At 44.2% G+C, this 13,946-nt stretch overlaps 1 protein-coding gene across 1 annotated transcript in view; it reads right to left on the bottom strand.

Annotated features, from left to right (window-relative positions):
- LOC141004605 (receptor-type tyrosine-protein phosphatase F-like) overlaps positions 1 to 13,946 on the bottom strand; it is a 448,688-nt gene that overhangs the window by 190,269 nt on the left and 244,473 nt on the right. Inside the window, exon 16 of the mRNA XM_073476198.1 lies at positions 100 to 312. Within this exon, the coding sequence (XP_073332299.1) occupies positions 100 to 312 (213 nt within the window). The remainder of the gene's footprint in view (positions 1 to 99; positions 313 to 13,946) is intronic.

Below are 13,946 nucleotides of genomic sequence, written 5' to 3'. Positions count from 1 at the left end.
GAATAAATGAATGCTGTTGAACTAAACCACTGAAGCTTTGAAATGTATTAAAGGTCGTGTACATGATCATAAACTTCTAAATACACAGAGGTCACTCACAGACTCGTGCTCCATCAGGTCAGCCAAAACAAAGCAATGGTACTGCTGTTGGTCAAGGAGGGGTTTGTTGTAGTAGTCGTTGTATTTCTTCTCATCACCCAGAGTGAAGAGCTCAGGCAGAGTGTCCAGCTTGGCAGCGATGTAGGGCTGCAGGAGGTCCTGGCTCTGTCTGCTGGTTCTCGGCAGACTGCTGACAGCACCAGCCTCCAGGAGCTGCCAGAGGAAAAACACAACAGGAGACTATGAAACAGTCAAATCATAAGGGTGGCACAACAATGGAACATACTGTAACAGAATACGGCAAGACAAAATTTATGTCTGTAGGGGAACGTCTTTTTCTTGTGCCTTCTTCACACGAAAGACAGTGACATTCTTGCCACATTTATTCTAATCCAGTTTCAATTATCATTCCTTCCAACGTTAAGCATTACAGTTCTTCAACAAACAGGGTCCTGATACCAAAATTACATTTCCAGTTGTTTGCTACTGCGCTGCCGAAGTGATCCATGTGGGTGCTTAAATGATGACTTTTTTGCAAGTTTTGTTTGTCACTTACATGTTTTGAAAATGTGTTTTAAAAGCAAAAAAAATATGGTAAAGTAAAAGGAGTAGTTAAACATCTTAAGAAATACTTTTTTCATCCCAAAATCCTTTAAGAAAGTTTGATATATGTCACAATATTTCATGCTTCTTTTCTGACTTTAAACATAACATTTAAGCTGTTTAAGCATACAATCCATACTGTTTTTGTGCAGAGCCCTGTCTCCATAAAACCTTCAGTCATTTGAATACAATAAGTAAGAGTTATTTGTCAAGTTATTGTGCTTCAATAATCTGGTAAAAGTGCCAATCTGTGAAAATAGGCCCATGTATTAGTAATTTTCTGAATCTATATTGACATGATAAAAATAGTACTATGACAACAAAAACAAAAAAGTACAACTGAATATATTGATACACACTATGGACATGACTAAAATCTTAGTATGTTGATTATTAATGGTATTCAGAATCAGAATCAGAATCAGAATCAGAAATCCTTTATTTGTCCCGCAAATGGGGAAATTCCTTAGTCACAGCAGCCAAAGGACAGTATCACACTTAAACAATAATAAAAAGTAAAAAATAAACAATATAATAAGAGATAAGAAATAGAGTTAACTCGCATATACATAGTATTTACAATATGAACTTGGTATTTACAATATGACATCGTATTTATAATATGAACAGTGTACGTATAAAACGTTCATTCATTGTTGTTTCAAATATATCCTGTGGTTTCATATGCACATATAATTCTGCTTTAAAGGATCCGTTCAGTGGGTCTCATTCATGAAACGTTAGTAAATTTGTGCGTAGATTTGCACATAAAAGCCTACGCTACTAAAAACCTACTCCGGATTCATGAACACCGCGGGAAACTCAGATCTGATCGTAAACACGTGTGTATGATCGTGAATGGCAATCCATCGTAAAGTGACAGCGCGCTCCCGGTAATCAGCTATTAGCATAAATCCCCGCCCATGAATTGCCAATGACCACCATATAAGGAGGTGTAGATGCATCCAGTCGACCTGTCAGTCATGGCGCAAACGAAGAAAGGGAGAGAAAGAAAAAATAACTTTGCGGAAGCGGAGATAGAAATACTTTTGGGTGAAGTGGAATTAAGAAAAAAAAAGTATTTTCATCTGTTAGCAGTGGTGTGACAGGGACAGGCAAAGCGAAGGCCTGGAGGGAGGTGACAGATGCCGTCAATATTGTCTCTGTAGTCCAAAGAACCATGTCCGAGGTGAAGCGTAAATGGTTTGACATGAAACTGGAGGCAAAGAAACGCATAACCTCACACAAAAGAAATATATCAGCCACAGGAGGAGGAGGCTCACAGTCGCAGCTATCACCTGCAGACGAGCGCATCGCGGGGATAATTGGGGAGACCTCTCTGTCAGGAATTATACCTGGCGGAGACAGCGACATGCCTCCACTGGAGCCTATATTTTTATTATCATCATTCAACATGTAGAAAGAACGTGTAATCTATTGAGTCGATTTACATAGATAATTCACAATCATGAACCTAATCTGGATCTTAAACCTGCCAATTGCCAACTACTTTAACTAAATGTGTTATATTTTTATCATATGTTTAGGCTATATCACGTGTTTCAAAGGCATCTGCGTATTGTGTACATAACAGAGCGCAATATGAATTTAAATTGTAATTTCCAATAGTGACAAGCATTATTTATGTGCATTCTTAAATTTACACAAGCACTACGCGTGGTCAGCAGCATGTGTAGATTTTGTTAGTAGCTATGAAAAGATCGGAGCTACTAAAATATTGATGAATGCGAGATGCTCGTAAATTTCCGTCTGCGAACAGTTTACACACAAATTCGTTCTGCTCACGTTTCATGAATGAGACCCAGTGTAATCACATTAATGTGCACAACACTTAAGTAAACCAACAAACAATCGATTTTTTACATAGTAGTTTGGAGTATCTGGATAACGTAGGTCTTGTAGGTCATTATACTATACTTTTAAAGTACCGTCTGAGTTTTAGGAAAAGTGCACATTAAAGGATACCAGCTACTGTTCTTAGAGACTGTTTTCACTGCAAAGTCATCAAATACCAACGTTTTGTCACACCCCACTAACTGTATAGAGGGGCAATATTAGACACTTAGAGCAGGTCAGTTGATGTACTACAAAGGGCCAAAAAGTCTGCATTGGGAGGAAGTCGGGTTCACTGGTGGGTAGAACACTGGACTTTCACTCAGGCTGTGTGAAACTAAATGGAACAATGACATTACTTACTGTGATGCTGCAATCACACATAGAGCACATCCACAAGTCTCTGCTGCAACTCTGTGATTTAAAGAGGTTTCTAAAAGCACCTTGTAGCTGCTGAGTACTTAAGCTGCAAGTTAACTCTGCTAGCCTAGCAGACTCTGCTTGGAGCACAGCTAGAGAATGTTGGTGTTCATGCCGAGCTTTGGATCGCTGAGAAGGGGAGGTGTTCAGGTTCAGGGTCAGAATGCGCACCAGAACCAGAACCAGAACCAGTTGCAACCTAGTGCAAACTAAAACTATTCCATCAAATTGCATTTCTCTCCCTTCTCTATCCTCTATCCCTACGTTTACACCTAACACTCTAAATTGGAACACTCCTGCTCCTCTTTCAGTCCAATCACCATCCTCTCCTATATAAATGATTTCTGACTCTATGTTGACCTTAGCCCCTGATGCCCTGCCAAACAGCTCTAAACTATCTAATACTGGTGCATATGCTGTACATTAAGTAGTTGAAACTTTTTACCCATGTGTTCAAATATCATTTCTATCGCTTTCCTGTCCCCATCATCTTTACACTTTTTCATATTCTCAACCACTCCCCTCTTCAATAAAATTGCTACCATGCTGCTGACAGTCTCCTCCACCTCTTTCTGTCTTCCCTCCTACATGGGTATCTCCTCTACTGTCTCTCTCCCTCTGTCCTGCTCCTCTTCTTCCTGCATCAGCTCCTCGTCATTTCCAGCTCCTCCTGCACCACTCTGCTCAACTCCAGTCAGTCCAGCAGAAAACTCTTCTTCTCTGCTCTGTGCACTCTCGCGCATAGTGTCCTTTTTTCCCACATTTAAAGCATTTAAATATGGGACAGTCTCTTACAATGTAGCCAGGCTGGCTACACAATGACAAATTTCACTGCCGATCATGAATCACACAGAAGTACTTTTGAAGACAGCAGTATTTGGGTGGGATAAACCTTTAAATCTGTAAGTACTTAGAAAGTAGTAGTTGAATAACTGCACATGAACAAAACTGAAGTGGAATAACCCTTTAAAACTATGAGTACTTGCACAGAAAGCAATATTTGGGTGCAATAATCCGTTGAAATTATAGATAGAAGAAGATTACACAGACAGTGTGTGCATGCGCGCATGTGTGCGTGAGAGAGAGTGAGAGAAGAAAGAAAGAGACAAAGAGAGAGATACTGTAGGTTTAAACCTGCAATGGATCAAGGTTTAAATTTATAACCATTTTAAGAAGACAGAGGTCTTTAACCAGCAGTTTATGTATAAATTGTGTATAAGAAGTGAAAGTAGTTGAATGTACAGAGGATAAAGTCCAAAAACCTTGAAGAAAGCAAAAAGTCTGATAGCTCAGAGTGCATGACATCAGCTGTGAGGAGCGCAACACACCTGTTATAAAAGCTGAAAGGAGCTGAAATAGCATAAAACTAGTCTTGTGATTTATTTAAAGTTTAAATGACATCTGTAGCTAAAAGCATTTTGTAAGTAGTAGCATTTCAAAGTGCTTTGGGTTTGAAGAGGATTTGAAGATTAAAAAAAAATTAAGGGAACACTAATGACACATCAGATCTTGCTGAAAATCTTTACTGATGAACACTGTATAATTTGTTGAGAACAAAATTACGTAACAACAATCAATGGAAACCAAAATCAGGGCTGGATTCAAAAATCACACCAAAGATCACAGTAAAAAATTGAAATCACAGCCTGATCCAACTTGTGCGAATTTTATCATGGCAACTCATAATGTGACTCAGTCATGTGTATGGTCCCTGCGTGCCTGTATGCACTCCCGATAATATCTGGGCATGCTCATGATGAGCCAGCGGATAGTGTCCTGGGGGATTGTTACAGCCTCAGTGCTGTGGGTGTGTTTTGTGTTGTGTTTTCTTTTGTCTCATTCAGGTGACACCCTCATCCCTCTCCTCCCAGACCTGGATCAGGGCATCAGTGAGCTCCTGGACAGTCTGTGGCGGTATCTGGCGGCTTCGGATGAACCAATGCACATTGCCCCATAGGTGCTCAATTGGATTTAGGTCAGGAGAACGAGAGGGCCAGTCAATGGCATTAATGCCTTCGTCATCCAGGAACTGCCTACTCACTCTTGCCACACGAGGCCACTGCACCAGAGGAAGTGTCTGACCCTTGTGGTGTTTTGGTCTTTGGTTTTATTTTGGTTTTATTTTGGTTGGACTTCCCGTTTGGTTCCTCACTTCCTGTGTTTTCCCCCGTGCATTTTGGTCAACTTCACTAACACACCTGTTTTGAGTTTTCCCTCGTCACGGCGCAGCAGAGAGCCACACCTGTGTCTTATCAGCCAATCTGATCTTCCTACAAGAGGCCTGGAGATGCTCTCTACTGTGCCAAAGTCTGTTTGCTACACAGCAATTCGTATTTGGTAATTCAGCTCCAGGCCCCTCATGTAACTTTAGAGAAAAATCTGAACTTTATCTCTCAGTGTTTTGGATGTATTTGGTGTTTGTTTCTCACGTGCCCTCTTGTGTTTTTTTTCCAGTGCCTTCCCGAGGAAACCACCCACAGCTCTCTTCCCCTCACGACCAACCCCACGCCTCCTTTTCCTGGATCATCACATTTTGCCATTTCTACAATAAACCTCCTTAATTTTCACTCATTCTGGTCTCTGCTCCTGAGTCTAAAACCACCGAACATAACAGTAGACTCTGGCCTGCATGGACTCAGCGGAACCAGACCCCATCAGAAACGCTCTAGCCCATCAAGGACAACGCCTGGGCCATCACGAGAATCTACTTACGGAAATTATGACTTCTCTGCAGAATCTCAGCACCCAGGTCTCCACTCTCTCCGAACAGTTCCATGTCACCACTCAGCCTCCAGCCACTCCCCCTGAATCAACCTCGGTGAGTCAGAACTCCGTTAGCTCCCCTGTGTTAGCTTCCCCTTCTTATTCCCCTGTTAGAGAGCCGTTTGTGCCTCAACCTGAGTTTTTCGCCGGTGAGATTGGTTCAGCTGGTGGTTTTGTGTTAAAGTGTTCACTTACGTTTGATCAACAACCCCTTAGTTAACCTTCTGATCGTTCTAAGATCGCTTATGTGATAAACCTTCTCCGAGGCAGGGCATCACAGTGGGCTACGAGTTTGTGGGAGAAAGAATCCCCATGTTTAGTGTCTTTTTCAGCCTTCTCCCAGGAACTCCTTCGGGTGTTCGATCATCCTCTTAAGGGTCAGGAGGCTGCTAAAAGACTGTTTTCTCTCTCCCAGGGCTCGCAGTCAGTTGCTAATTTTTCTATTGAGTTTCGAATCACGGCTTCAGAGAGTGGTTGGGGGGAACAAGAACTTAAGGGGATCTTTTTACGTAGTCTCTCAGAGGAGCTTAAGGATGAACTTGCCACTCGTGACGAGCCCGAATCTCTAGAGGCTCTGATCACTTGAGCTATCCGCATAGATAATAGGATGAGAGAGAGACAGAGAGAGAAGAGGCAGACCAAGTCCCGTTCCCTAGCCTCCCCCTCAGGTCCATTGCTGGCTTACTCTCCTCCACTTCCCAAAGTAACGTCTCTCCACCTAAATCCCCTGCTGACGAACCCATGCAAATAGGTCGTGCCAAATTAAGCCCCAGCGAGCGACAGCGCAGAATGTCTTGTAAACTCTGTATTTACTGTGGTCAAGCCGACCATTTTCTAGTTGCCTGTCCTCTTGTGCCAAAAGATGAGGCTTACTAACGGCAGAGAGCGTGTCAGTAAGCCAGACCTCTTCCTCCTCGAGCTCTCCATCTCGCATAGTGGTTCCTGCCTGTCTTCTGTGGGAACGTTATTCGTTACCCCTTCGAGTTCTTGTTGATTCTGGTGCAGATGACAATTTTATTCAGGACAAACTCGCTTGTCAAACGCGCCTGCCGCTTGTTCTTTTAGAGACTCCCAAAGTCGTTACAGCCCTAGATGGTTGCGTCATTGCCGAGGTAACTCACCGCCGGTTCCCCTCACGTTGATTATCTCTGGTAATCATCGTGAGGACCTATCTTTTTTTGTCATTCCTTCTCCCCAGTCACCTATAGTCCTCGGTCTTCCCTGGCTAAAGCTCCACAACCCCCAAATTAATTGGCAGACTGCCTCCATCTCCAACTGGAGCACCCACTGCCATTCTCACTGCCTCCATTCGGCTAATCCTCCCTCTGCTCGCTCCTTTGTTGCTCCCAGTTCCCCTGATTTGTCTAGCGTCCCTAGTGAGTACCACGATCTTGCGCTGGTTTTCAGCAAGGACTTGGCTGTTTCTCTGCCTCCGCACCGTCCCTATGACTGTGCTATAGATCTGCTCCCTGGCGCCCCTCTCCCTAGTAGCCAGCTTTACAACTTGTCTCGACCTGAGAGGGAGGCTATGGAGAAGTACATCAAGAGTCTTTAGCTACCGGTCTCATTCGTCCTTCATCCTCCCCGCTTGGTGCTGGATTCTTCTTTGTTAAAAAAAAAAAGATTCCACCCTTCGCCCTTGCATTGATTTCCGTGGTCTTAATGACATAACTGTGAAGAACAAATACTCCCTTCCCCTCATTGACCCTTCATTCGAGCCCTTGTGCTGCGCTAAAATGTTCACTAAACTTGACCTTCGTAACGCTTATCACCTGATCCGCATCAAGCAGGGGGACGAATGGAAGACCGCGTTTAACACCCCACTAGGCCATTTTGAGTACCAGGTCATGCCTTTTGGTCTTACTAATGCCCCTGCAGTGTTCCAGGCCCTTATTAATGATGTACTTCGAGACATGTTGAACCGGTTCGTGTTCGTCTACCTCGACGACATTTTGATTTTCTCTCGCACCCCTCTAGAGCATTCCCAGCATGTTCATCTTGTCCTTCAAAGATTACTTGAGAACAGGTTGTTTGTTAAGCCAGAGAAGTGTGAGTTCCACTCTGAGTCTGTCAGTTTCTTGGGCTACATAATCGCCCGAGGTCAGCTACAACCAGACCCAGCTAAGATTCAGGCTGTTACCGAATGGTCCACTCCCACTTCTCGGAAAGAACTCCAAAGATTTTTGGGCTTTGCCAACTTCTATCGTAGGTTTATTAGAGACTACAGCAAGGTAGCAGCACCCCTCACCTGTCTCACCTCCACCAGTTTCCCCTTTAAGTGGTCTCCGGAGGCTGAGGTAGCATTCTCTAGGCTTAAGACACTGTTCACCACGGCACCTATTTTGAGACATCCTGATCCTAAACTCCAGTTCGTGGTGGAGGTGGACGCCTCTGATGTTGGAGTGGGCGCTGTGCTGTCCCAGAGAGATCCAGAGACTCTGAAGCTTCACCCCTGTGCTTTTTTCTCCTGTCTGTCTCCAGCGGAAAGAAACTACAATGTGGGTAACAGAGCTGTTGGCTGTGGTCCTCGCCCTTCAGGAGTGGAGGCACTGGCTGGAGGGTACCGAGACTCCTTTTTTGATTTGGACTGACCATAAGAACCTTTCCTATCTCCGGACGGCGTGCCGCCTCAACCCTCGTCAGGCCCGGTGGGCCCTGTTCTTAAGTCGGTTCAACTTCTCCCTTTCCTACAGACCCGGGTCCAAGAATGTTAACCCTGACGCCCTTTCACGGAGAGACGCCGTCTCAGAAGTTCCTGAGGAACCGGACTTGATCCTTTCCCCCCACTGTGTCGTAGGAGCAGCTACGTGGGAGATCCAGACCATCGTCCGTGAGGCGCAGAGGGCGGAGCCTGACCCTGGGACGGGTCCAGCTGGGCGGATGTTCGTGCCGGGGGTCGCCAGGTCCCTGGTTCTCCAGTGGGGTCACTCGTCTAAATTGACGTGCCACCTGGGCTTCATCAGAACTCTCCAGTTCCTCCAGCACCATTTCTGGTGGCTGGGGATGACGCGAGACACGCGTCATTTTGTTGCCGCTTGCTCTGTCTGTGCCCGAGGGAAGGCGTCCCATCAACCTCCCGCTGGTCTGTTGCGCCCTCTTCCCACTCCCAGCCGCCCTTGGTCACACATAGCTCTCAACTTCATCACCGGACTACCACCCTCTGAAGGTAACATGTCATACCCACCATTGTTGACCGTTTTTCCAAGTTTGTCCACTACGTTCCCCTCCCTAAACTTCCCACCTCCCTGGAGACTGCTAAACTCTTGGTCACTCAAGTATTCAGGTTGCATGGAATTCCTAGTGACTTTGTTTCAGACCGTGGTCCCCAGTTCAGCTCCGCTGTTTGGAAAGCTTTCTGTCAGGAGTTGGGCGCAACAGCCAGCCTCTCATCTGGTTGTCACCCCCAGACCAACGGCCAGACAGAGCGGGCCAACCAGAGCCTGGAGGCGGCCCTTCGCTGTGTTGCTGCTCATCACCCGGTTACCTGGAGTCTTCAGTTACCCTGGATCGAATACGCGCACAACTCACTTTCAGTCTCTGCTACCGGTATGTCCCCCTTCCAGTGTTGTTACGGTTATCAACCACCTCTCTTTCCAGAGCAGGAACACTCGGTTGCCGTCCCCTCGCTCCAACACCACCTCCGGAGAGTCCGAGAGGTTTGGAGAGCTGCCAGAGCCGCCCTTTCTCGCTCCGTTGAAAAGAACAAGCAACTGGCTGACGCTCATCGCTCGCCATCTCCGGAGTACCAGATTGGGCAGAAGGTCTGGCTGTCGGCTCGCGCAGAGAGCCACACCTGTCTTATCAGCCAATCTGATCTTCCTACAAGAGGCCTGGAGACGCTCTCTACTGTGCCAGTCTGTTTGCTACACACCGTGGTAATTCAGCTCCAGGCCCCTCGTGTAACTTTAGAGAAAAATCTGAACTTTATCTCTCAGTGTTTTGGATGTATTTGGTGTTTGTTTCTCACGTGCCCTCTTGTGTTTTTTTTCCAGTGCCTTCCCAAGGAAACCACCCACAGCTCTCTTCCCCTCACGACCACCCCCACGCCTCCTTTCCCTGGATCATCACATTTTGCCATTTCTACAATAAACCTCCTTATTTTTTCACTCATTCTGGTCTCTGCTCCTGAGTCTAAAACCACCGAACATAACAACCCTAACCCTGGTACTTAACGGCAGTCAGGGTACCATTGGCTATGACATGCGACCCTTCAAAGATATGCCTCTCCAGACCATCACAGAAGTGGAGTAGGTTTATCGTTAATATTGAACACAGCCTTAAGTTTTAAATTGTGTATATAGAAGAAAAAAACCATAAATGTTCTTTAAGACCCGAATATCTTAGAATTAAGTGTGTACAAAATTGGTAGAACTTGAAAGTGAAGTAAGTTGAAGGGGATTTGAAGATACAGAGGAGGAGGACAAGAGAAAAGACAAAGCCAAGGAGGAGTAGAGAGACAAGGTGGAGTTCATTGAAGTGTGTGTGTGTGTGTGTGTGTGTGTGTGTGTGTGTGTGTGTGAGAGAGAGAGTCGTTGGATTATATCTAGGCAATAGATGTATTATAAGGGACATATACAACAGGAGAAGATGCTCAATGCATTAATGTAGATTTTCGTTTTGTAGAGTCAAACATTAGGAAATTACAGCGAGTTAAGTAACATGCGCTGCCTGCTTTCCTCCAGAAAATTAGGTTCAAAATTAACATTGGAGCTTATGAGGGAGATGGCTGGAGTGCTTGTTGCTTGAAAGCTTATGCAGCCAAAAGTGTAGGTCTTATATCTGAAATAAGACCATTAGTTGAAAGAAGACAAGATTTCCTGAATGTTCATGTTTAAAATGTGTATAAGAAGTAAAAATTAAGAAGTGGTTAAAAAAAAAAGAAGAGCTTCGGTGTGTAGCATCCCAGATCCTCTAACTCACCTTAAAGGAGCAATATGTAAGAAATTTAGTTTATAACATTTAAAATTATCAAGAGAATGTTAAACAATAACAGTGTTGACGTTATGTCAAAGATGTCTATGTATGTATTATGTTGCAGAGATATCTACTATAATTTGCATGCTAAGCAGCTAGCCTTGGCTCGTCCTGTGTCGTAGTACCAATTTGTACCTCAAGAGGCGACAGTGAGTAACAGCAGCATCCAGTGTGTCCTCAATTGTTTTCTTGCTACTCCCCAACATTCCCCACTGGGTCCCTCCCGTCTAAGAACTACAAAACCTCCTCCTCTTAACCCCAGGTGCTCTGAGCTCCCAGGCGGACAGAGTTAGTGGCTAACTAAGCAAACTAGCTAACTGCAGCTACAGTTAGCAGCAGTTAGTTGTTACTCTGGGCATATGCTGCCCCCTATTTATTTGGAGCATGAATTTGAGAGGTGATCAATTATTACATTTGCCTATTGCAAAACTAAAACTGGAATATTTCAAAAACTGTAAAATTTTTCTAAAAATTTTGGAGTTTCCATTGTGCTTTGCAGAGCATACCGGTAACAACATGCTATGGCAACTCGATTGTTTAACCATTTTGAACCATTAACCAAAACGTTACGTTAATAAACAATCTTTTTAACTGCCCCGAGTCCTGACCTAGGCTCTAACTTTTGCTTGAACTTTCACCTTTGATGTCATCATCAGAATGTGACAGTCATGAGTCAATCCTTTAGTGCCCTCTTGTGGCGAGAGTTTTGTGAAAATGCCATACAAATTATCCATCATCAGGGGACAACAGTCTAGTTCAAACGTTTTTTTTTTTTTTTACTGAACAAACTACAGTCCACACAGTGTAGCCTAGTAGTACAACCTAGGACCATAATGGAAACAAGCCCTCTGGCTTTTTGTGTTCATCCTTTTAACATTTGCTTGTACTTATGTACCTTGCTGTACTATGTGCAAAATGTTAATAAAGTATTAACAGTTCAGTACAGAAAATAAAATACAACAGTACAGAACACAGTTCAGTACAGAAAATAAAATATAACAAAACAAGATAAAATATAACAGTGCTTAGTGTGCATTCTGTGCAATATCTGGAAAACATACTTGAATTTAATCTTTTGTTTACAACGTTCACTTCTTCAAACATACAGTGCAATTCGGAACATATTTAGGCATTAAGGCATGTCTACAACCCTCAGTGTGGCTTACATTGTAATGTGCATGTAGCCTACATTCTTTACATATAAAATAGATACAAAACTATAAAACAAAAAGGTAGCCTACAGGCTAGTACACACAAAGTGTAATGATACTAGTTGAGGAAAGTCATTCCTTGGTGCTATTGCACATAGAAAATAAAATGGGGGCTAAACAAACACACAACATAACTATAATAAAATATCTATTCTGTGCAATATTCTGCAGACATATTTGTTTACATTTTCAAGATTTACTTCACATTGAACAGGATATAACAACTGCAATAAACAACCCTGAGTGTGGCTAAATACCATAACCTAGTAGTCCTCAATTCTTCTGGCAGAATGTTGGCAACAGCAGATGGCATTGGACTGGCAGTGTCTCTGACTTGCATCCTGCTGTGACAGAAAAGGGAGATAAACAAATCATCAATCATAAGATAACAACCACCACCATCACAGCAACAATATTAATGAAATAAAATAACTTTATTATCAGCTAAGCAGATCATAACTTACCCTATCACATGTTGCTGTTGAGGAAAAGCAAAGCGTTGACACTGGCTGTCCCAAGGTTAGTACGCCGGTTCTCCAGTGTGCGCCCTGATATGCTGAACGCCGATTCACAGCTTACACTTGTCGCTGGCATGCAGAGTATCTTTCTCGTCAGCCTGGCCATCATTGGAAACACTTTGGCACCAGTTCCTTGCCGTCTGTCCCTGGGGAGATCTTTTGTTGCAAGTACTTTTCAACCTCATCACCATCAACAGGCACAGGATCTTCCAGATCCTCCCACTGGCTGAATTGTGCTTCTAGCTCCGGCTCATCCTCATCTCCCTCAGTCATTGTGGCGATGGCCTCCATCTGCTCTTCTTGTTCCTCAGCCTCTGGTGGTGGAAAAGTGGACAGTTCCACCCATGCCAAGTCATATATGGCCTCCTTTTCTTGTCGGCTAAACATTCGTAGCTGTTTGAATTTTGGCCACAGCATTACAGCAAGTTTTGCATGGTCGTTCGCTCAATACGGTCATCCGGCAACTGTAGGGATCTTCTTTTCAGCACTTCCAGTGCAGGGGGGTCAGATGCTGTCGGTTTGCAGTGGTTCATGAGGGTGGACTTCCACAGTGCCACCAGATTAATGGTCGGATATTTGGATCCACTCATCTCTTCTGTAGCTTTCTTGAATGGCTGTAAGAATGTTATTAACATCTGGAGTGTGTCCTTTGAGGTGTTGCACATCCTGTGCCATTCCCCCCTGGTCTGGAGAATGTTTTGCACAGTATCATATGAGAACAGCACAGATTCCAGCATATCCAGCTTGGTGTTCCAGCGGGTTTCACAGTCTTGCTTGAGTGAGCGGGACAGTAGAAGTTGCAACCCAGAGTGTTTAAAAAAGGTTGTCAGGGACTTGCACTAATCCATGCATAACCTCACTTCCTCAAGAGCATCCTCTTCCTCATCTTCACCCTTCTTAAAAGTGTGCTTGAGCACAGTATTTAAGACATGGGCAATGCAGCTGTTGTGAGTCCAGCTTGACAGGGCTGACTGGATGTTCCGACCCTGGTCACTGACAAAAACCAGCTTGTCAATTTCCGACTGTGTCAGGCCGAAATTTTTCAGTTGTTTGATTATTTCAGTCTTTATGTTTGCTCTTGTTTTTGGCTGATTTGGGAAAGCACATGTGCAGATCACAGGGCTCTGGAATTTTCTATTCTCATCAATGAAGTGCAGTGTTATACATGTATAACTCACTTTTCTATAGTCGTCCGTCCACATACCAGTCGCAGCTCCACAGGCTTGTGCTTCGGATATGGCCTTCTGAATTTCTGGCAACAGCTTGGCTTATATGTCGGCACATTTCCCCTGTCTGTGTCGGGAGACAGTCACGCCTGAAGGCAGCAGCTCTTCAGCGTCGCATTTACCGTACGTAGCCCCCGAATCCACTAATACTTGCGCCAACTCGGTAAAAGCTGGCGACTCAAAAGCTTGGAAAGCCCGCATATCTTTTGCACAGACCTTAATGCATTTTTCCAATACAGCATTCTTCGCTTTTGAAGAGAGTCCGGTCTTAAGACACA

This window comes from Pagrus major, chromosome 11 (genome assembly GCF_040436345.1).
Source record: "Pagrus major chromosome 11, Pma_NU_1.0".
NCBI lineage: Eukaryota > Metazoa > Chordata > Actinopteri > Spariformes > Sparidae > Pagrus > Pagrus major.
Note: the sequence above shows the minus strand (reverse complement) of the source record. Positions and strands in the feature narration are given on the sequence as shown.